This window comes from Capricornis sumatraensis, chromosome 17 (assembly GCF_032405125.1).
Source record: "Capricornis sumatraensis isolate serow.1 chromosome 17, serow.2, whole genome shotgun sequence".
NCBI lineage: Eukaryota > Metazoa > Chordata > Mammalia > Artiodactyla > Bovidae > Capricornis > Capricornis sumatraensis.
This window is the reverse complement of record NC_091085.1, coordinates 60,655,903-60,678,074: the sequence shown is the minus strand read 5'-3', so window position 1 is coordinate 60,678,074 and position 22,172 is coordinate 60,655,903. Positions and strand designations below refer to the sequence as shown.

Sequence of the window (22,172 nt, the reverse complement as noted above, 5' to 3'; positions counted from 1 at the left end):
ACCCGCGGCCCCGCCTCGAGGCTCGGCTTACGTCCGCGGCTGCTACCCCTGCCCCAGGCGCCCGGCGGTGGATGTGGCCTGGATTTCGGGTCAGCACTCGTTCGGGGGACCCCCTTCCGTCCCCGCCTCCCCAGAGACCGCTGCTCGGGGCCCCCGCTAAAGGCTGGGGACTGTGTTCCTTTCCCACCGCCACTCCACCTGAATGTACCGAACTACAGGAAACCCAATGAAGTTCTGGCTTTCCCAAAGACTACTTGAGATGCTTTTTGTGACATTCATCATATTCTTCCCAAACATTTTACCCCTTTGGCGCCTGACTTCGCTGTAACCCTTGGAGAGTGTTTAGTCTCCCAGCTGGGTGACAGCGCTCCGGGGAGGGGCTTAAGACCTCACAAGGGCTGCCTGACGCCGCCTGTCCTTGGATGGTTGCAAAACTCAGTCCTGAGTCAAGGTCCAAATTAAAGGTTCGATGTCCCTTTCAGTTTAGTTCCTCTGGCATTTTCACGCAGCAGAAGCGCTCACAAGCAATTCAGAGCGTTCCACTAAGATGACCGCCCATTCTGGTGTTATTCAACATGCCAGCGTTCGTTGGTAAGAATAAAAACCTGGGAACAACTGCCCTAAATGTTTATCGGGAGAATGGATCAATGAAACGTGTTATATAGCCACTTGATGGGATATGATGCAATAGTTCAACTGAATGTCTCGTATCTATTTGTACAGACGGCGGAGAGCTCAAAACAAAATGCTGAGTGAAAAAGCAGGTTGCAGAACACAGTCTTCGTTATTCAGAGACACATTCCCTACATACAAGTGGTTTTTTCATTGTTTTATTTTTTCATACAAGTGTTTTAAAAGGCAAAGGGGAGGGGACATATGTATACCCGTGGCTGATTCATGTTGATACATGGCAAAAACCCTCACAATTTTGTAAAGTAATTATCCTCCAATTAAAATAAATAAATGAATAAAAGCAAAAAAAAGGAAAAAGGCAAAGGGGATGCGTGCAAATGACAGCTTGCCACTAAGATAAGGAGGCAAGGAGAGAGAATAGACATGGGAGCCATAAGGAATGCTGTGAAGTGTCATGTGAAAGTGAAAGTCACTCAGTCCTGTCTGACTTTGCCACCCAGGCCAGAATACTGGAGTGGGTAGCTATTCCCTTCTCCAGGGGATCTTTCCAACCCAGGGTTCCAACCCAGGTCTTCCCCATTGCAGGCGGATTCTTTACCAGCTGAGTCACCAGGGAAGCCCAAGAATACTGGAATGGGTAGCCTATCACTTCTCCAGGGGATCTTCCCAACCCAGGGATCAAACCCAGGTCTCCTGCATTGCAATTGGATTCTTTACCAGCTGAGCTACCAGGGAAGCTTTTGTAAGGCGTCATGCCTTTTACTTATAAATGAATTTGAAGCATATGGCAAAATTAACAGTCAATTCTGAATGGCAGATGCATGGTTCTGTTATTTTTCTATATTTTTCTATTGTCTGAAAAAATATATTTTGGGGGAGTGATGGGGAGCATTTTGAACATGTCTGACTCTATGGCAGGGGTCAGCAAACTTCTTCTGTAAAGGACCACGTAGTAAATATTTTAGGCTTTGCAGGCTCTATGGTCTCTTGTAACTAAACTCTTCACATTCTGGCAGCCATAGACAAAAGCAAGTGAATGGGCATGGCTGTGTTTGAATAAAACTTTATTTACAAACACTGAAAGTTGAATTTCATTTAATTCTCAATGTCACAAAATATTATTGTTTTGATTTTTCTTCAACTATTTAAAAATGTATAAACCATTGTTAGCTAGAGGGACATATAAAAATAGGTGGCATGGCAGATTCAGCCCCTGGGCAATAGTCTAGCAACTCCTGCTTTGAAGAAACCGAAATAAATATTGATCTTTCCCTGTTGCTTGTTAAAATATGTTTACAATTTGTGTTTGCAATTCTATGTTTACATTGTGTTACTCAAGTGTCTGTATTTTAGTAGAACATTGGAGCTAATACAGGCAAACACAGATATATCTGTGTGTGTGGTAGTCGCTCAGTCGTGTCTAACTCTTTGCAACCCCAAGGTTGCAACTCAACTCAATGCAACCCCATGGACTGTAGCCCACCAGGCTCCTCTGTCCATGGAAATTCTCCAGGCAAGAATGCTGGAGTGGGTTGCCATGCCCTCTTCCAGGGGATCTTCCCAACCCAGGCATCAAACCCAGTTCTCCCACATTGCAGGTGGATTCTTTCCTGTTGAGCCACCAGGGACAGCTATGTAAAGTAAAAAGCTAGTTATGTGAGAAATGTATGTCCATTCAAATCTAAATTCAAACCAAAGACCCACTTCTGTCTGGAAGAATTTCCTGAAATGCTGTGACCCAGGCCCTCCTTTACTTCTCCCCTTTCTTAGTTCCTACAGCAAGGACTGGACCACTTACTTGATGCTCAGCAACCATGTCTTCTTTTTCTTTTATATATTTAGTTAGTTATTTGGCTGCACCAGGTCTGATTTGCGGCACTTGGGATCTTTAGTTGTAGCATGTGAGATCTAGTTCCCTGACCAGGCATTGAACTCAGGCCCCCTGCATTGGAAGCACAGAGTTTTAGCCACTGAACCACCAAGAAAGTTCCCACTGTGTCTTCTTTAGTCTTTACTTTTCACTCCTGCCTTCTGACTTGCCAATAGAGCTATATATGCCTGGAGTACAGGTAAATACCACAATGAAACATTTGCTTACTGTGAACATTGTGGTTGAAAGCAGTGACTTTGGAGTCAGTCAGACCTAACTGAAATCGCAGCTTTGCTAGTTACCAGCTCTCTAATGCGAAGAACTGACTCATTTGAAAAGACCCTGATACTGGGAAAAATTCAAGGCCAGAGGAGACGGGGACAACAGAGGATGAGATGGTTGGATGGCATCACCGATTCAATGGACATGAGTTTGAGTAAACTCCGGGAGTTGGTGATGGACAGGGAGGCCTGGTGTGCTGCAGTCCATGGGGTCACAAAGAGTCAGACACGACTGAGTGACTAAACTGAACTGAGCCTTGCATGAGTGACTTTGGGTTCATCAGCTGTCAAATGGGGATAATAAACCTAACTCAGAGGCTTGGCTTGAGGTTTAGATACAATATTGTGTGTAGGGTCCATTGATGGATAAATGGATAAAGAAGATGTATAATATTTAAACACAATAGAATATTACTTAACCATAAAATGAATGAAATCTTGCCATTTGCAACAACATAGCTGGAAGATACTAGGAGGGTATTATGTTAAGCGAAATAAGTCAGAAGATGAAAGACACTATATGATTTCACTCATACACAGAATCTAAAAAACAGGAAAACAAAGCGAAACTCATAGACACAGAGAACACATTGATGGTACCAACGGGATGAGGGTTGGGGATGGGCGAAATGAGTAAAAGGAATCACATGTATGCTGATGACTAGACTTTTGGTGATGATTACTGTGGAATGCACACAGACGTCAAATCATAATGTTGTACACCTGAAACATAATGTTACGTAACTATTTTACCTCCAAAATAAAAGATAATAACTCAGTGCCTGGCTCTAAACTGCTCAAAGGTATTATTAGTATACTTAGCACAGAGCTAAAAACCCCATCAGTTAGGTGCAATGCTGATTAAAGTGAATCAGAACAGAGCTGAGCAAACACAATTGCCTTTCACTAACATTCAGCCGCTCTTATGATAGGAGTCATCCCACTCAAGGGAACTGTTTTCTTCTTAAAAGATATGAAATTAAGAATTGGCTTTGCTTTTTGAGTTTTCTTCTCCAAGAACACCAGAGAAACCTATTCTAGGCAAACAGCTCTTGTTGTCTTGACAACACAGATTGCCAAGAAAATAAGTAAACAAAGCATCTGAATCTTATTTTTAAGAAAACTTGGACAGTACAAGGGAGGGGATAAAAAGCAAGACTTTAAAATTATCTCACCCACTAAGAAGGCATCAAACTCCTGCCAAGACTTCGTCTTTTCCTTTCTGAACTGTTCTGTGTTCTACTCACGTTGTCCACTGGAATGTTCCACCTCCCAAACCTTGAACATCCAGATGGAGACAGCAGAATTAATCGCACCAATGTACCTTATTTGATGAATTCTCTCCCATTCAATAAGACAGTAGAAAAATGCTTGGATTAACAACAAAAAAAAAGACACTGGCCGGGGGTGGGGGGCCTTCCCTGGTGATCCAGTGGTTAAAACACCAGGCTTCCAATGCAGAAAGCATAGGTTTGATCCCTGGTGGGGGAATTAAGATCCTACATCCCACATGCATGACAGAAAAAGAGAGAGAGGAAGGAAGGAAGAGGACCCCAAGAAGTTTCTTGGTTTTCTTCAACAGGCAGTGAGACTAATATGTGTGTTAGTCCCAAACATAAATAACTGTATAAAAGGGGAAGTCATCAGCAGGAGCATAGATGAAGTTCATTTGCCTTCTATGTATTTTGAGGAAGAAGATAATTAGCCTGACCATCCAAAAATGACAAAACATAAAACACTCTGAACAAGTAGTAGTTTTCGAGGTACCCAGATGAGCACAGGGCCCCCCAGTTGGCGCTAGTGGTAAAGAACCTAACTGCCAATGCAGGAGACTTAAGAGATGCAAGTTTGATCCCTGAATTTGGAGGATCCCTGGAGGAGGGCATGGAAACTCACTCCAGTATTCTTGCCTGGAAAATCCCATGGACAAAGGAGCCCGGCCAGCTGCAGTCGAGTGGATCGTGAAGAGTCGGACACAACTGAGGTGACTTAGCATGCACACACACAGATGAGCACAAAGGCAGCCTGATGAGAAGAGAAGGAATGAGAACTTTATCACACCTGCACTGAATCCTGAGTGGCCTTCCCTAGTGAGGGGGCTGAGTCAGGTCAGGTCTCTGGGCCTCAGTTTCCTCATCTGCAAAATGGTATTTGGCTCACAGGCATTAGAAATGGTATGTGTGAAAGTACTTAGCTCAGCATCTGGCCTATACTGGGTACTAGATAAATGACAACTGATTTGATCAGTTATGTATTCAACAGACAAAATGTTCTTCCAAACAGTAAAGTACTTTTCAAAAGTCTGGGGCAAACAGCTGTAGGGTAACACAATAGCAACCTATTAGCTGTTATGGGTTTGGGTGGTGAGTGACTTAACCTCTTCATGCCTCGGTTTCTACATCTGTTAAATAGGATTATTATTATTGCCTACCTCTTAGGACAGTTGTGAAGAATGTGTTCTTAGTGAAAATAACAACACTCTGTAAGTCTCAACCTGTGTGTTCTCACCTGCCCCAGGACTGAAAACACAATAGCAAACCTGCTGGGGAGAGTTCCCACCGTGCCAAGCCCCTGGCATAGGTCATGACCCCACTCCCCTCTTTCCCTTTGAGGATCTATCCTCGGGTCTCTGGTAGAGACCCAAATGCCCATTGGCTGTTTACTTTTAGTTTTCTCCTCTTCAAACATCTTCCTTTAACCAAACCATTGATTCTCTTTTATATTGGACTATAGCCAATTAACAACACTGTGATAGTTTCAGGTGGGCAGTGCAGGGATTCAGTCATACATATACATGTATCCATTCTCCCCCAAACTCCCCTCCCATCCAGGCTCCCACATAACATTAAGCAGCATTCCCTGAACTACACAATAGGTCCTTGTTTGTTATCCATTTAGAAAATAGCAGTGTGTACACATCAATCCCACACTCACTATCCCTTTTCCCCCTTCTTCCCCTGGGCAACCAGAAGTTCATTCTCTAAGACTGTGAGTCTGTTTCTGTTTTGTAAATAAGTTCATTTGCATCATTTCTTTTTAGATCTGCATATAAGGGATGTCATACAATGTTTCTTCTCTGTCTGATTTACTTCACTGAACATGACAATCTCCAGGCCCATCCATGCAAATCACTGAGTCTTATACCTCTACATTAAACCTCCTGCAATTATACTGTTCTGATTCTTCATTCCCAAATGTTTCACCAAGAAAAAAAAAAAAAACTAATTAGCTGTAACCCAGACAGTTATGAGTTTGGGGGTCACTCTGATGTTTCCAAATTTCCATTTAACCTACTATTCCTTCCTGAAGAAGCCAGGCTCCAGTCAGCCAATCTCAGTCACAGACGGCCGGGAGCCACAGACTCTTTATTAGCTTTGGATGCAGGCCTGGCAGGGTGAACGTGCAGCAAGCTGAGAACAGGGTCAGGCAGGAGACTTCACAGGGGTGCCAACTGTGCAGTCAAACAGGGCTCTGTGTTTAGAAGGGCCCATACCTGGTTTAATGCTCTGCTTGAAATATAGGCCTGATATTTTTATTTTATTCTGGGCCTCAGAGTTTACGTAGCTGGTCCTGGTCAGGTGTAATGATGTCTGGTTTTTGTCACTCCACCTCTTGGACTTTCGTATACTAAGGGCAGAAAGATCCCTTCTTAGATTGGAAGGAGCTTAAGTACAATGACCAAAAATGACATTGGATGAGAGAATACATGGGAAGAATAGAAACGGATAATAGTGGTTACTTCCTGGGAGGAAGAATTACATTTTACTACACAGCCTCTAACAATATTTAAGTTTTACTGTCTACATATATAACCTTTCAAATAATTTTAAGAGTTTTAAATATCAACATACCAATTAGTGTCTCTATCCACACTGAGTCTTTTATTTTCACAGCAGCTGTCTTTGGCCAGTGAATAATCGCACCCTCATGAGTGGGAGTTGTTTTACACTATTTCAAAGAGCTCTGGGGGTAAATTGTTTCCTATCCGAAGGTTAAAATTTAACAGAGAAAGAGCCAGTGATAGAAGTTGCAGGATTTGGTTGGTTCCTTGTTGCTGTTCTGGATTTGAAACACAGGGATTTTTCTGTGAATTGCTGAAGACAAATTCACAAACAGAACAACCACCGGCTTCTGCTTAATTGAAGGGATGAGATATGTTAATAAGATACCGTGCATATTTGAGTGATAGCATCCACACACCTCTGAGCTTCAGACCCTTTCTCAACTTATAATCACCTTATTCATGATGAATTCCTTATCTCACCCCTCATTTACTTAGTTAAGTAAAGAAAAAACATACTCATGCAGAAGAGATGAGAAAGTCAACACCCAGAAAGTGACTGAAATATGCTTCTTGTCATGGGTCCAAAACCCATAAAAAGACCTCTTCCGTCTTAATCTCCAGTCAACGACTGACATGTGCTTGCAGGCACACACAGGCCCACCACAAGCAGCAGTCCAGCAGAACAAAGCAGGGCAGCTTCGAAGGAAAACTCAAGCCTCTGAAAAACCGGCCTCAACCCCCTTAAGAGGTCTACCAATACCCACAAGAGCTCTTGTCTGTGCACATATGCAAGATGAATTTTACACAGTGGTGGAGATTGTGCACGATTTCTAATAAGATATTGGCAGTTTTACCCGGAGAGAATATAATCTTTAACACTTACACTAATTTAGCAATAAACCAGGCATTTATTAAGAAAAAGTCAGTATCCTTTCTATCTTTTCAAAAGAAAGAAGAGGAAAAACAAATGAGTTTATTTTAGCAACAAAATAAGACAAGACTAATCAGAATGCAGTTTACTGGTAAGACAGACATCATATACATCATTTTTGTGGAGGGAGGGAGTATGAACAAGTCCAAAATCTTATACTCTGCACAGGCATCCAGTGGGGATGTTCTCACTAGAGAAGATTTATCAAGGGCACCCCATGAAAGGGCAGGTCCTGATGCAGCTGCCGGAAGAGCATCGCACACCGGTTCCTTTCCTGAGTCTTCCCCAGGGTGTGGTAGAGTCTGGCCTGGAAGTAAACGACATCTCTGATTTGCTCTTTGCAGTCGACCTTTGCAAAATAGTTCTTGGCTTCGTTGAGGTTCTCAATGGCGGCCTCCAGAGCTATTGGAAAATGGGGGAAATACCACACATTTTTAACTCAATGCTTCACATGTAGTTTTCAGGCCTTCATATCTATTTTTATTGATTTAGCATGTACCAGAAACTTTTACATTCTACTCTTTGAGAAAGAGAAAAAAAAAAAAAACAAATAAACAAAAAACTAGGTCTTTAGTCCTGCTTTCCAACCTGGCACCTAGTTCTGCAGGGTTAAAATAACAATTCACTTGCCTTCAACCTTCATGCAAGCACGCAAGTGAAAGGACTTTAAATGCTGCATGAAATTTTCACATGTACTTGTGAACACTCAAAATTTTACAAGTTTTTTGTAACTGTATTACCTAAAAATCCTTGTATGCTTTCCTACCTTCTGCTTTCTTCAGTGGCTCACAGGAAGCTGCTGAAGCCACTTGGCACTTGGCCACCAAGAACATGGCCCGGCCTTTGTCCAGGACAGCCCCATCAGCCAAGATGGGCTCGATGGCCATATGGAGAAGACTTAAGGCCTGTTCTGGGATTCCAAGGATGAGCTGAAAAAGAAACATCTTGGTGCTATACACACCCGCACCCACTGCCCACTACAGGAAGGGCTTCATTTCTGGCTCTGCTCTCCTGAATTGCAATGTCTGGCTTACTTTCTCCTTAACATGTACTATCTTTAATGTGTACCACACTCTTCGAGAATAGAATGTGTCACCATCTGATTTCAGACTACAATAGATGAAGGCGGGAGTAGTTATTTATACTATAGAAAGGTTTCTGTCTTTACAAAAATCTTTTACATTGATGATTCAAAAAGGCTGAAGTAGCTGCGTAAGGGAGGACTTCCCCGGTGGCCAGGATTCCCTCATAGCTCAGTTGGTAAAGAATCCACCTGCAATGCAAGAGACCCTGGCTCAATTCCTGGGTTGGGAAGATCCTCTGGAGAAGGGAAAGGCTACCCACTCTAGTATTCTTGGGCTTGCCTTGTGGCTCATCTGGTAAAGAATCCACCTGCAATGTGGGAGACCTGGGTGTGATCCCTGGGCTGGGAAGATTTCCCTGGAGAAGGGAAAGGCTACCCACTCCAGTATTCTGGCCTGGAGAATTCCATGGACTCTACAGTCCATGGGATTGCAAATAGTCAGACACGATTGAGCAGCTTTCACTTTCACTTTCCCTGGTGGCAGAGTGGGTAAGAATCCACTTGCCAATGCAGGAGATGCAGGTTTACTCCCTGAGTTGGGAAGATCCCCTAGAGAAGGAAACAGCAACCTACTCTAGTATTCTTGCCTGGGAAATTCTATGGACAGAGAAGCCTGGTGCGCTATAGTCCATGGGGCCACAAAAGAGTCTGACACGACTAAGCAACAACAATGTGTGGATCCTACCAGGTTGATATACCAGGGAAGAAACAGTCTCTTCTCTCATGGTCTTTACAGACTACAGGGGGAGACAGAAAACAAACGCAAAATGCAATTTAATTTCCGAAACATTTCACTGAACACATGACTTCCTTATTTCCTTATCTGTTCTCTTGTTAAATCGAGCACAGCTCTGGGCCAGCTAAGTCATTAATACCACGCAATATCCTCAGTGAAGAGGTGCATCCTCCTTTGTAAACACACAGCTCTGTAAAGCCAGTGCCACTGGGAGGCATCAGCTTGTCACCAAGTTCACAACTCCAGACTTCATGGAAGGCTTGCACAGTGAGACTCCGTACCCAGATTTCAATATTGAGAAGCAAAAAAGCTCACTTCTTAGGCTCCTTTTCAAAACCAAAGAGTAGTAACAGACTCACCAGTTCTCGAGTACTAACATGTGCTATATAAACAGCGATCGGTTTACCTGGGCAAAAGCCAAGTTCAGCACCGTTTCGGAGGCCAAGTGCTGCAACCGGTACTCCTTGGAGAGAGCCAGGGCCTGCAGGAGCACGGGCAGTGCGATGGTCGGGGAGGAAGACCGCCAGTACAGCTCCGCCACAGAGAGCAGGACACTGCCCGCAAAGAGGAAGGCACGTGTGAGGAAAACCAGCCCGAAGCACCTCCGAGGGGAGATGCACGAAAGCCCTCCCTTACCTGATCACCATTTCCGTGTGCCTGGTTCTCTGACAGTGGATCAACAATTTCTGTAGAAGCTTGTGTGCCTCTGACATTTGGTTCTGAGCCTGTAGGACAACTGCTTTTCTGTTACAGAAAGAAAATAGATGAGAATGGTTATGTCACTGTTTTGCGAGGGTTGTAAGCAGAGTCAGCTTCAGGGTTAGAATTGCTGTTTCCTCAATTAGAATGTAAACCTCCCAAGGGGAATAATTGCATCTGATATAATTTGTGTTAAAAGAGAAAAAAAAAGTGTATGTGTGTCTCTGTGAGCACATATGTGAACATACACACACACATATACATGCACACAAGAAAAAAATCTGGAATTAGAGATAGCATGTTAGTGATTATCTCTGAATAACTTAACTTTCTCCATTTTGCTTATTTGGATTTTCTAACGGCCTGTAATAAATAGGTAATAAACAGAAAAAAAAATTTTTTTCCTAGGCCAAAGTTAATAAATTAATTCACGGACAAAACTAATAAGAATAAAGCCATTTGAGAATTACTTCATTCTGGGGTTGAAGAGTTTTTAAAATTTCTTACCTATATACACCCTCTATGCTATTAAGAGCTGTGATTCCTGTAACAAGCGAATCAGCTAAATGATATTTGCCATCATTCATTGCTCTGTCAAACTGTATTTTTTGATCACACAGCATCCATAACTAATGAGAAAAAAAAAACAATTAAAAACAGAATGACAGATGTTCACATCATTATTCAATAGAAACAAAAGTATTTTGGCTCACTTAGCAAATATCCTTGCAATTCACACACATATTTTTTTAGACTTAAAAAATTTTTTTTTAATATTTCAAGTATTTAAAGAAGAAGCACTAAATAAAATAAACACATGCAACCATCAACTTTGTCAAATCACAACATTTTGCTTTATTTGCTTGAGATACTATTACACTTTGAGGTCCTTTGAAAATTCCATTCTCCTCTCTGTTTTCAAAGGAAACATTTGATTTGTTATCATTCCCATTCATGTTTTTATATTTTTACAAAATATCTACTCATCCTGAAACAATACATAGTATGATCTTACATTTTTTTAAACTTTGTATAAATAAACAGAATCATACTGTATGCATTCTTTGACAACTTGCTTTTGAGCTCAACATTATTCGGGGGCGGGGGTGCTTATGCATGTTAATACCAAGTAGTTCTAATTTCTTTTCACTGGTGAATAGTTTTCAGTTGTATGAAAATGTGACAACTTATCTATTCTCGTGTTGATGGTAGTTCCAGTTTCACTTTTCTGAACAGTGCTGCAGCAGACACTCTCCTACATCACCTGGGTGCAATACTTATCCTGGGTACACAGCAAGCAGCAGAAAGGCTGGGCTGTTGGATATACACACCTTCTCCTTAACACAGTGCCCATTTGTTCTTTAAATGGGTCACACCAGTTTACACTCCCCACTGGCAGTGTATGATATGCTATTGCTTCACACACTCACCAACAATCAGTGGTGTCAGATATTTTACTTCTGGCCCATCTGATGGGTATGAAATATCTCACTGTTTTTTCATTTGTATTTCCCTTGATCAATAGCCAGGTTGAGTACCTTTTCATCTATTTATCAGCCCTATATAGATGTATTTTGTAGAACGTGAGTTAAATTGTCTTTTCCTTTACTGTGCACCTTCTTTAAAAGTGAGCGCTACCCGAGAACCACGCTTAATTCTTTTTTCCCCACAGCATCCTTGGGTGCTAAGCTTCTATTTAGTTTGCTCACCGCCTTTCTGTCTGGGTACTTTGAATTTAGCTCAGTCTGCTGAGAGCAGCAATGGGATCCCAGCACAGCTTATAAGCAGATGGGCATCCACACCATATCTACTGAGGTGGGGCCAACAACCCACATGAATGGCAGCCTTCCTCTAGGGACCAACAGTAGGAGATCCTCAGGCCATCGCCTCTTATGATTTCAAATTCCCTAATCGTCTGAAGGCTAAACTGGATAAGGGGAGGAATAGAAAGATGACCCTCGTAATAGATTTTCTTGGCTCCATCAGAGATGGAAATCGGTGCAACAAGGAACAGAGAGCCTAGGACTGCTTTATAAAGCTCATTCCCTCTGGATATACAACATCTGCCCAAAAGGTTGGCAGCTGGAGCTGCCAAGTAGAAGACAGAGTAACAAAATGGAGATCTAACTCTTGATCTATCAAAGGACAATCGATTAGAGATATAAGGAATATTCATTTAAAACCATGAAGACAGGAATGAAAAAATATCCTACTTTCATCTCTTTTCAGAGTTTATTTCTCAACCTTGAACACATCTTACAGAGTCTCCTATGCTGTCCAGACGTCACAGAAAGGAAGCAAGGGGAGACGCTACAGTATTCTATTTCAACAATAATACAGTACAAATGGTCTTTTCAAAAATAAATTGATGACACAGAAAAGGCAGGTTACCTGGGCATGCTGACTATTAGGTGGGAATCTCTCCTTCAAGTGCTTTAACACTTCTGAAGCGGCGGCGAAACAGCCCTGAGAGAGAAAGCCACGGTTTGTTTAGCAGACCGGTGCTGATGCCCCGCCAGCTGCCCCACCCACAGGATGTTGCTGCGACTCAACATATTCTTGTGCAGCCCTGGATGCCCCTAGGCAGAGACTGGCAAATATCAAAGGGCCTTTTTTTTTTAGGCTCTAACGTATTTCACATATACTTAAAATCATTTTTTAAAATTACACGTGTAACACATGTTCACTCTAGGAAAAAAACTTACAAAATACATGTGAACAATGAGAGAAAACACAAATTACTTTTAATCTCACAGAAGATAATCACAGTAATTTCTTGGCACATACCCTTCTGAACTTCTCATATGCACATGAATATAAAACATGTAAGTATTCCAAGGTATATGTACCAGTTTTATACATTGTCTATAGTACTCATTACCACACAGTAGGCACTCAATAAATATTTTTTCAATGAATGAATCTTTCCAGTGTCAACAAGCTCAAATCTATACACCATAGTATTTTATTAGATGAATAAATTATAGTCTATCAAAATAATCTCCTTGCTTGGAATATTTTGATTGCTTCCAATTTCTTCCATTTTAAAAATGCTAGAATGATTATCTTACTGCATATCTCTCTTCATACTTGTCCAATTATTTCCTAAGGATAATACCTTAGAAGTAGAATTGCTGGGCTAAGTGGGAGGCACGTTTACACTTTTTGACACATATATTACTAAACTGGGCTTCCCTGGTGGCTCGGACGTTAAAGAATCTGTCTGCAATACAGGAGACCTGGGTTCAATCCCTGGGTCAGGAAGATTCCCTGGAGACGAGAATGGCAACCCATTCTAGTATCCTTGCCTGGAGAATTCCATGGTCAGAGAAGCTGGTGGGCTACAGTCCATGGGGTCGCAGAGGAGTCGGACACGACTGAGCAACTAACACACACACACATTACTAAATTACCATATAGAAATGTACCACATACTTTTGTTTTTGTCTTACATTTTGGCTGTGTGGCATGTGGGATCCCAGTTCCCTGAACAGGGGTCAGACTCGTGCCCCCTGCAGTACAAGAACAGAGTCCCAACCACTGGACCGCCAGGGAAGTTCCCTCGGAAATATACCAAGCACTTTTACACTGGCATTCTGCACCTTTCTCCTCCCCTTATATTCAAGCTTCTTTCCCTACTTGTTTGGTGAAACTGGTTATTTCACTGTATTAATTTTAATTTCTTTAATGACTAGATTGAAGTTTTTTTCATGTTTTATAATCATTTGTTTTTTTCTGTGAATACATGTCCATGTCTTTTTCACATTTCTAAATTGCTGTTTATCTTATTAACCAAAAAGCTTTTCAATTTATCCCAATCCTTTGGTTAAGTAATATATCTTTTTAAAAAAATGTTTATTTATTTTGGTGTGCCAGGTCTTAGATGGAGCACGCAGGATCTGCCATCTTCACTGTCGCATATGGGACCTTTAGTTGCGCCATGTGGGATCTAGTTCCCTGACCAGGGATCAAACCTAGGCCCCCTGCATTGGGAGAACAAAGTCTTAGCCTCTGGACCACCAGGGAAGACCCTGATTAGGTAATTTATCTTCAGTCTATATAGAAGCTCACAAGTGAACTTCTATTTGAAGTGGATGAAATGGACAGTACAATTGAATTACAATAGAAGATCATTAATCTTTTTAGTTTTGTGATTTTAACTGGCTAATCTTGCCAGTTATTTTCATGACTACCCTACGGAGTTGGGCGTGTGGATGGCTGTCAAACCTTCAGGCCAAGTAGAAAGAACAGTGCACAACTGGCAATACTCGTCCAAAACATTCCCATCGTGACCTGTCGCTTCCTGAGACCGGGAGAGGAACGTGACACAATCAATCAGAATTATGCAGAGACAGCAAAGGGGGCCAGCTCTCTCAACACTTCCTCTGGACTGTAGGAGGAAGCTTGCCAACAGCAGCTCAGGACCATCACTTCTTTACCAGTTCACCCAAGCGCCAGACACTGCCATATACTACAGGGCTGCTGCTGCTGCTAAGTCGCTTCAGTTGTGTCCGACTTTGTGCGACCCCATAGATGGCAGCCCACTAGGCTACTCACTCCCTGGGATTCTCCAGGCAAGAATACTGGAGTGGGCTGCCATTTCCTTCTCCAATGCATGAAAGTGAAAAGTGAAAGTGAAGTCAATCATGCCTGACTCTTAGCGACCCCATGGACTGCAGCCTACCAGGCTCCTCCATCCATGGGATTTTCCAGGCAAGAGTACTGGAGTAGGTTGCCATTGCCTTCTCCATACCACAGGGCAGCATCCAGTTTATCTGGAGATCAATTTCAGGATACAACTTAAAGCACACACAAAGGAAATAAAAGAGCAAATAGAAACTCGTGATAAAACTGCCTTCTCTGCAGCTGGCCAAGCTTAATTTCACAGGTGTAAATCTAATCTGTGTAACTGAAAATGTAACAGTCATCGCCCCAGTGGGTTTATCTACATGGTCGATGTTCTAACATTAAAGAAGTCTTTCTAAGGCAGGTTGAAGAGCGGGGGGAAAGGGACTGAATGGAAATAAAGCAGCCACTGTCTTCTAGCTGTGCAATTAGAGACTTCCAATGGAACCAGGCGATGAGGGCTTTCACAGATGCCTAGAGATGGAAGTGGGGGCAGGAGATGGAAAGATTAATACAGAGTCAAAGAGCGAGGTTACTTTTCAGGTCTAACCCCCAGTAAAAATCACAGAACAATTAACAACTGGCCTTGGAGAAAGTGTCAAGGCTAAAGAAGTGAGCCAAGACCAGATTTTTGTCAAGTAGTTCTCCATTCCAGCAGAGAAGAAATAATTTCTACCCTACATAACCCAAAAAGGACCAAAGGGAAGTTACTCCACTGTTTATTTTTACTTTTTCGGTTGAGCCACTTGGCTTGCAGGATCTTAGTTCCCCAACCAGGGAATGAACCTGGACACTCGGCAATGAAATCGTGGACTCCTAAACACTGGACAGCCAAAGAATTCCCTATTTCACTGCTTAAGACTCAGGTCAGTAAGAAAGGGGCTTCCCAAGTGGCTCAGTGGTAAAGAATCCATCCACCTGCCAATGCGGGAGACGCAAGTTTGATCCCTGGGTTGGGAAGATCTCCTGGAGAAGGAAATGGCAACTCACTCCAGCATTCTTGCCTGGAAAATCTCATGGACAGAGAAGCCTGGCAGGCTACAGTCAATGGGGTTGCAAAGAGGCAGACATGACTGAGCAACTAAATAACAACAGTGGGGAGAATACTATGAGAAAGTCACCAGGGGACACTTTAAACGGGTGGACTGTGGGGCATGTGAATTACATCTCAATAAAGTTGTTGGGGTAAAAAAGTCAACATGAAGCTTATACCAATACCTAACTGAATGTGCCCTGAGTCATTTGTTACAAATGCTCCACTTAACCAAGGCACCAGCAGAGGAAAAGAATCAATGTTAAAGAGGTTCCAGTGCCATTACAAGGAGAAAGTGATTAATGTGCAGCATTCCTGGAGGAAAGCAAACAGCAAGAGCCACAGGCCTGTTTTGATGTTAGGAAGCATGGGTGATGCTTCCCAGGTACAAGAAGAAAGCAGCTGACGGAGGTGCAGGCAGATGCCGTCGGCCAGAGCTCATTCACGCCCTCTGTTTCCATAGCTAGTTAGAGAATTGTAAAATGCTAAAATATATCCAGCAGAGAGAAGTATTTACCGACTTCTGAAAGGGGCGGAAACCACTCAAGGATCTTCAGGCTGAGGATTGAAGAATATTGAGTGCTGTGATGCAACCTAGCGATCATTATTACACCACAAAGAGGTGGTGGAGAAAATGATATGATCAAGGAAATGCACTTACAGCAAGGCAGCAGTTAGTGAGTTAGCTCTAGATAAGAGCGTTCCCCGACCTTTTCTCATGAAAGATGTTTTTGAGCAGAGGGAAAAGCAAGCCAAGAGCAACGTGAGTGACCCTTGCATCAATCCCCTATAAAGAGATTTATGTAAAATTACTTGGGCTGTAAGTCAAGGTTATGCCCTACTCCCAGTGTCTTTCTTCGGAATCAGTAAGCCTTGGGTTGAAGATCTGACACTGACATTCACTGGTCGTGGGTCTGGGACTTCGCTCCTGCAAACTCGGTTTCTCTTCTGTGAAATGGCATGATACCAAAGCTGACCTGATGGGGCTACTGTGAGGAATCTGGATGATCACACATGGAAATCATTGAGCCCGGTACAGAACAAATGTATGACACACTTTAGCTGTTATCATTTTAGCTGTGTTCTCATTATGTTCTTCCCTTTCCCACAAACACACAGCTCTTCCACCCTAAATTTCAAAGGCTCCTTTTTATTCCATCTGTTACCTAGAAACAGCTGATCTCTTAGTCCCTTCCCTGATGCCGGAAGAGGTCCTCAGCTCCACAAACCTTGTAGACTCTGTACCCAGTCCATTTCTACTCATGGGATTTCAACATTCCACCACCTCCATCCAACCAGAGCTGTCCAGTGCTTTTGTTGGAGAAGACTCTTGAGAGTCCCTTGGACTGCAAGGAGATCCAACCAGTCCATTCTAAAGGAGATCAGTCCTGGGTGTTCACTGGAAGGAATGATGCTAAAGCTGAAACTCCAATACTTTGGCCACCTCATGTGAAGAGGTGACTCACTGGAAAAGACCCTGATGCTGGGAGGGATTGGGGGCAGGAGGAGAAGGGGACGACAGAGGATGAGATGGCTGGATGGCATCACTGACTCAAAGGACATGAGTTTGAGAGAACTCCGGAAATTGGTGGTGGACAGGGAGGCCTGGCTCGCAAAGAGTTCGCAAAGAGTCGGACGCAACTGAGTGACTGAACTGACTGAGAGGAATGAAATGGCAGAGCCTGTACTGCTCCGGAAGCACGCTGGCCCCGTCCCCTGCCTACCTGCTCCGCGTGCAGCTCGGCGAGGTGACAGAGTGCCACAGCAAATGACTCCGTGTTGTTCTGCTGCACGCCTGCGTTCACTGACTCCAAGCTGTTCATGCTCAGCAACATCTGGGCTTGCTGCAGGGCCATAGTGCTGGGGAGGGGACGAAAAGGCATCCCCGTCAGTTGAGAGACCCAGGTGCCCCTCAGCTACACCGTACAGTTACCCCGAGAGGAAATGGGAGGAGGTGACGCCTCTCTGCAGGTTCTGGTTCCGTGAGAGCAGCTGTCTCCCAATGCCAGGACAAGGAGAGCAGGAAAGCAATCTAGATGTGTGCCCTCAAAGGAAACATGTGGTGGTTATGATGCAACAGGGAGCTCCAAGTTCCAGACCTACCCCCACCCCCACCCCCACCTCTAATCTTCTCTGGGGCCACAGTATGTTAATTCGCTTTCACAGTAAATTCAGACCTGATGCCATCTTGGCACTGGCTGCTCTGACAGTGGAAGCAGTGGCCAGTGTCTGCATCTGTTTCACACCACACTGTGTCAACAATTATTCCAAGTACAAAAACAAGACTGATACAATAGGCACTTCCTTTCATCACCGAATTCTTAGAAACAGCAGATTGTCTAGGTGAGAGGTGAGGTAGCAACAGGGCTCCAGGATTAAAAATCTGGTTCAGAATTTACTTCCAAGCTTGGACATGAATTTGAGCAAACTCTAGGACAGAGTGGAGGACAGAGGAGCCTGGTGGGCTGCAGTCCACAGGGTCGTAAAGAGTCAGACATGAACAGCAACAAAGGAGGCTAAATGGGAATTACACACCAGGCCGGAGATGGTCCAGAAAACACACCCTGGTTAACAGGGAAGCAGCTTTCATTACATAACAGCTTTGGGGTTAAGAGGGTGTTCGACTTGAGTGACTGTGGCCCATGGCATCTCAGAGCACAGGGGCATGGTGTTTGGAGTCCAAGGATCTCAGTTTGAGTGTGGAGGTCCACACTTGTTAACTCAATTGTTATCTGGGGCAGATCAGATGTGTGAACCTTGTCCTATGTATCTGAGAATGGAGATCACTCCCCAAGTCACCTCCCAGAGCAGCTGGGAGGAATAAATAAAAACAGGCAGAGAAGGAGCTTCCCTGGTGATCTAGTGGTCACGAGTCTGCCTTGCAATACAGGGGACACGGGTTCAATCCCTGGTCATGGAAGATCTCACAATGCCTCAGAGCAACTAAGCCTGTGGACCACAACTACAGAGCATGAGTTCTACAGTCCTTGAGCCACAACTACTGAAGCCTGCCTGTCTGAGAATGAGTGCTGCACAACAAGAGAAGCCACTGCAATGAGAAGCCTGTGCACCGCAACTAGAGAGTAGGCCTGCCTGCTGCAACTAGACAAAGCCCGCACGCAGCAACAAAGACCCAGTGAAGCCAAACATAAATAATTACTTAATTAATTTTAAAAAGTAGATTAAAAAAAATGAGCATAGGAAAAACCTTTGCAAAGTCTGTGTGCAAAGTAGAAAATATTTTAAAACTTTCAAGCACTTTCTTTAACCCCCTGCACAAACAGCCTCCATCCATTTGGCCCTCAGAGCGCTAGTCTACTGGCTTCCGCTCATCTGTAAGAGGACTTGCGTGCTTGAAGCCTTGATGGTGGGCTTGAAGACGCACCTACGGCCATAGAGTCTCCAGATGGCTGTCTTCTGGGCGATGCTGATATCAATGAGCTCAGACAGGCTGTGCTTCCAGTGCAGGAGGTCCGAGTCCTTTAGGGCATCCATAAGTTTGTTTGCCGTCTTCCCAGCAAAAGCTCTCTGCTGAACCAGGGACTGTATTCCTAAGGAGGCGAGGTACTAAGGAGAGAGACAAATGCACAACTCAAGACAGAGATGACAAGACAGAATCTGTTTTGCTCTTCAGAAAGTTGGCATATTTCAACACGTGCACAATGACATCACTATTTATAAAGAAAGTACCTGCAGCTTGACCCTGACCCACATGAGAAATGTTCCTGAAAAACTAGAGGATGGAAGAGAAGCTAATGGTACAGTGAGAAGGGCCAGCTCTGAAGTTAAATGGATCTGGACTTAAACACTGCCTCTGCTCCTGACTGTGTGACCTAGGGCCAGTCACTTAGCTTCTTAGACAAGCCTATCTGTAAAATGGGCATCAAACCTATCATGCAGACTTATTTTAAGGATTAAAATGACATAGTATATGTCAAACACTGCTGGGTACATTAGGTAGCAGGAGATTAAGGAAAAAATGCCTATTAGGGGCATAACTATCTCTTCATTAACTTCTGGTATAATTTCCAAGGATGAAAGCTCAACTAAAGACAAGTCCACTTAAATCCATAACAAAAATTGTGCTTACAAAGTCTATCAATTTTTTTTTTTTTTGAGACAGAATAAGGTTCTTTGAGCAATAGTAATCTAGATTCTACAGTCATTACTACTTCATGTGTAGGACTTGTGCCCTTTCAAGGCCCCTCAGCATCTGTCATTGGGGAATACAGGTTTACTGGTTCGTGGCTTTGTTTATTACTTAAAACAAGGATCAGTAAATTTGTTCTATAAAGGGCCAGAGAGTAAATAATTTAGGGTTTTCAGGCCACATTTGGTCTATGCCACATATTCTTCTTTGTTTTTTTCCCCCAACTATTTAAAAATGTAAAACCCATTCTTAGCTTGAGGGCCATACAGAAGCAGGCAGTGAGCCAGGTTTGGCCCGTAGGCTATAGAGTTTGCCAGTCACTGGTTTAAAAATAAGTCTTTCTTAACAATTTTCTAAATAAAGGTGTGCAAGTTTAGTGCTGATCAATATACTAAACAAAGATCTCATCAAGTTGATAAATGGAACTTTCACGGATGTTATTAGGATAAGAGGAGGAGAGAGAAACCTATTCAAAGAACTTAGTGGTTTGATTAATAATTAAGGGCACATGAAACTACCAAGAATAAAACCACCCCAACTGTTTAAACAATCTCATAGAAAGATGAGCCTTACTGGTAACCCAAAATGTACAGCTTTCTTCACAGAATGTTCCAGCAGAACATAGCTATCAGATCTCTTCTGTCCCAGCACGTAAAGCCAGCTCTGGCAAGAGAAGTCATCAAAATGTATCAAAACAACAATAATGGCTAATGTTCTACTGAAAGCGTCAGCATGGTTGTAAGAACAAATTAACAAGGGACAAAATAAGCCCTCTAAAACACACTTTCACAAATTATGAACTGAAATGAAACCCATCTAACACATTAAAACCATCAGACTGAAATAAACAAGCCATTTATCTTCTTCACCTCTGAGAGCCGTGAGTGGCAAATGTTCCAGAAAAAAAAGACATGAGGCCCCTGGAAGGCTTGGAAGTGAGAAAGTGAAATTCTCAGGTGGTTGCTGAACTGGGTTCTACTTGTTTGATGATGTGCTTGGCGATGACACTTTGACAGCACAAGCTCTTATCCAGTTACCAGGTGCTGCAAACACATTTCCTTCATGCCAGTGTCTGGTGCAACAGTTTTGCATGGGAAGCTGCATTTAAATTTGCGCCACTGTTTGCTGTGACAGTTTTGCATGGCAAGCTGCATTTAAATTTGTAGACAAGAAATGCCCCCAAATGAAACGGACATCAGGAATTAAGAAAGATAAATACAGCTGGGTTGCCTTTCCTGAATCCCCCTGACCATATAACTAGTTTCCCATCACCATTGAGGACCTTCCAACTGCAAAACAACCTAATTTATATGGGACCTTTCAGAGGCCAACAACCCAACCCAAGGGCAGAACTTCCAAGACAGGAGGGTGGCCTCACCAAGCAATGCTGGAGACACACATGATCGTTGGACTCCTGGGCAATCCTAATCGCCTCCTGCAGGGCAAGCTCTGCCTGTTGACTAACGACAGACTGAACATTAATAACTCATTAACAACCGCAAACATGTGTAAGCAACGGTAACAGGAAGTCATCTGTATGGTAATTCACCAGCATGCAGGCCTCTGGGTTGAAGTTGAAACCGTGGGCTTACTCCTCAGACACCCCCATCCCAGTAGCAAAAGAAACAGTAACACTAGAGATACAGAACATGTCCCTTCTAAGGTGGAGTTCTACTAAAAGGGACCTGAAGTACTGGTTTTTCCCTATCTCAGCTCCTAAGTTTTTGTTTTTTTTTTTTTAGTTGTCTAATGCTGAGGGCTTCCTAGGTGGCTTAGCATTAAAAGAATCCTCCTGCCAATGCAGGAGATGCAAGAGACACAGGTTCAGTCCCTGAGATGGGAAAATCCAATGGAGAAGAAAATGGCAACCTGCTCCAGTATTTTTGCCTGGCAAATCCCATGGACAGAGGAGCCTGGGGTGCTACAGTCCATGGGGTTGCAAGAGTTGGACACAAAATTGAGTGACTAAGCACGTATGCATGTAGGCACACACACACCCACACACCACACACACACACACCCTGCTGAGGGGAGGGACAAGGAGAGGATGTAAGATTTTACTTTTCATCACCTTCCTTTCAGTATTATTTGAAAAATTTTGTGAACTATGGCATTTGATATGTCTATAATTTTTTTCAAAACTAGTTTTGAAAAGTATTTGGAAGATTTTCACTTCTGAGATTTCTTTTTTCTGCTCATGTGGTTCCTCTCCATCTGGGATGTCTCCCCCTACCTTGAAACTTTTGTGGAAATTCAGTCAACTATTCTTGGCCCTGGGATGACTTGGGAGAATGGCACTGAAACATGCATACTATCATGTAAGAAACGAATCGCCAGACTATGTT

At 43.2% G+C, this 22,172-nt stretch overlaps 1 protein-coding gene across 3 annotated transcripts in view; it reads right to left on the bottom strand.

Moving 5' to 3' along the window:
• Nucleotides 1–7,634: 7,634 nt before the first annotated feature.
• ANAPC5 (anaphase promoting complex subunit 5) overlaps nucleotides 7,635–22,172 on the bottom strand; it is a 35,754-nt gene continuing 21,216 nt past the window's right edge. The window contains exons 8-17 of one of the 3 annotated variants that reach the window (XM_068989722.1): nucleotides 21,206–21,287; nucleotides 20,401–20,490; nucleotides 19,063–19,244; nucleotides 17,402–17,537; nucleotides 12,410–12,484; nucleotides 10,526–10,647; nucleotides 9,956–10,063; nucleotides 9,726–9,873; nucleotides 8,266–8,428; nucleotides 7,635–7,901 (exon numbers count right to left, since the gene is read on the bottom strand). In XM_068989722.1, the coding sequence (XP_068845823.1) occupies nucleotides 7,690–7,901; nucleotides 8,266–8,428; nucleotides 9,726–9,873; nucleotides 9,956–10,063; nucleotides 10,526–10,647; nucleotides 12,410–12,484; nucleotides 17,402–17,537; nucleotides 19,063–19,244; nucleotides 20,401–20,490; nucleotides 21,206–21,287 (1,318 nt within the window). In that variant the 3' untranslated portion in view covers nucleotides 7,635–7,689. The remainder of the gene's footprint in view (nucleotides 7,902–8,265; nucleotides 8,429–9,725; nucleotides 9,874–9,955; nucleotides 10,064–10,525; nucleotides 10,648–12,409; nucleotides 12,485–17,401; nucleotides 17,538–19,062; nucleotides 19,245–20,400; nucleotides 20,491–21,205; nucleotides 21,288–22,172) is intronic. The other 2 variants (XM_068989723.1, XM_068989724.1) reach the window with 2 other exon arrangements.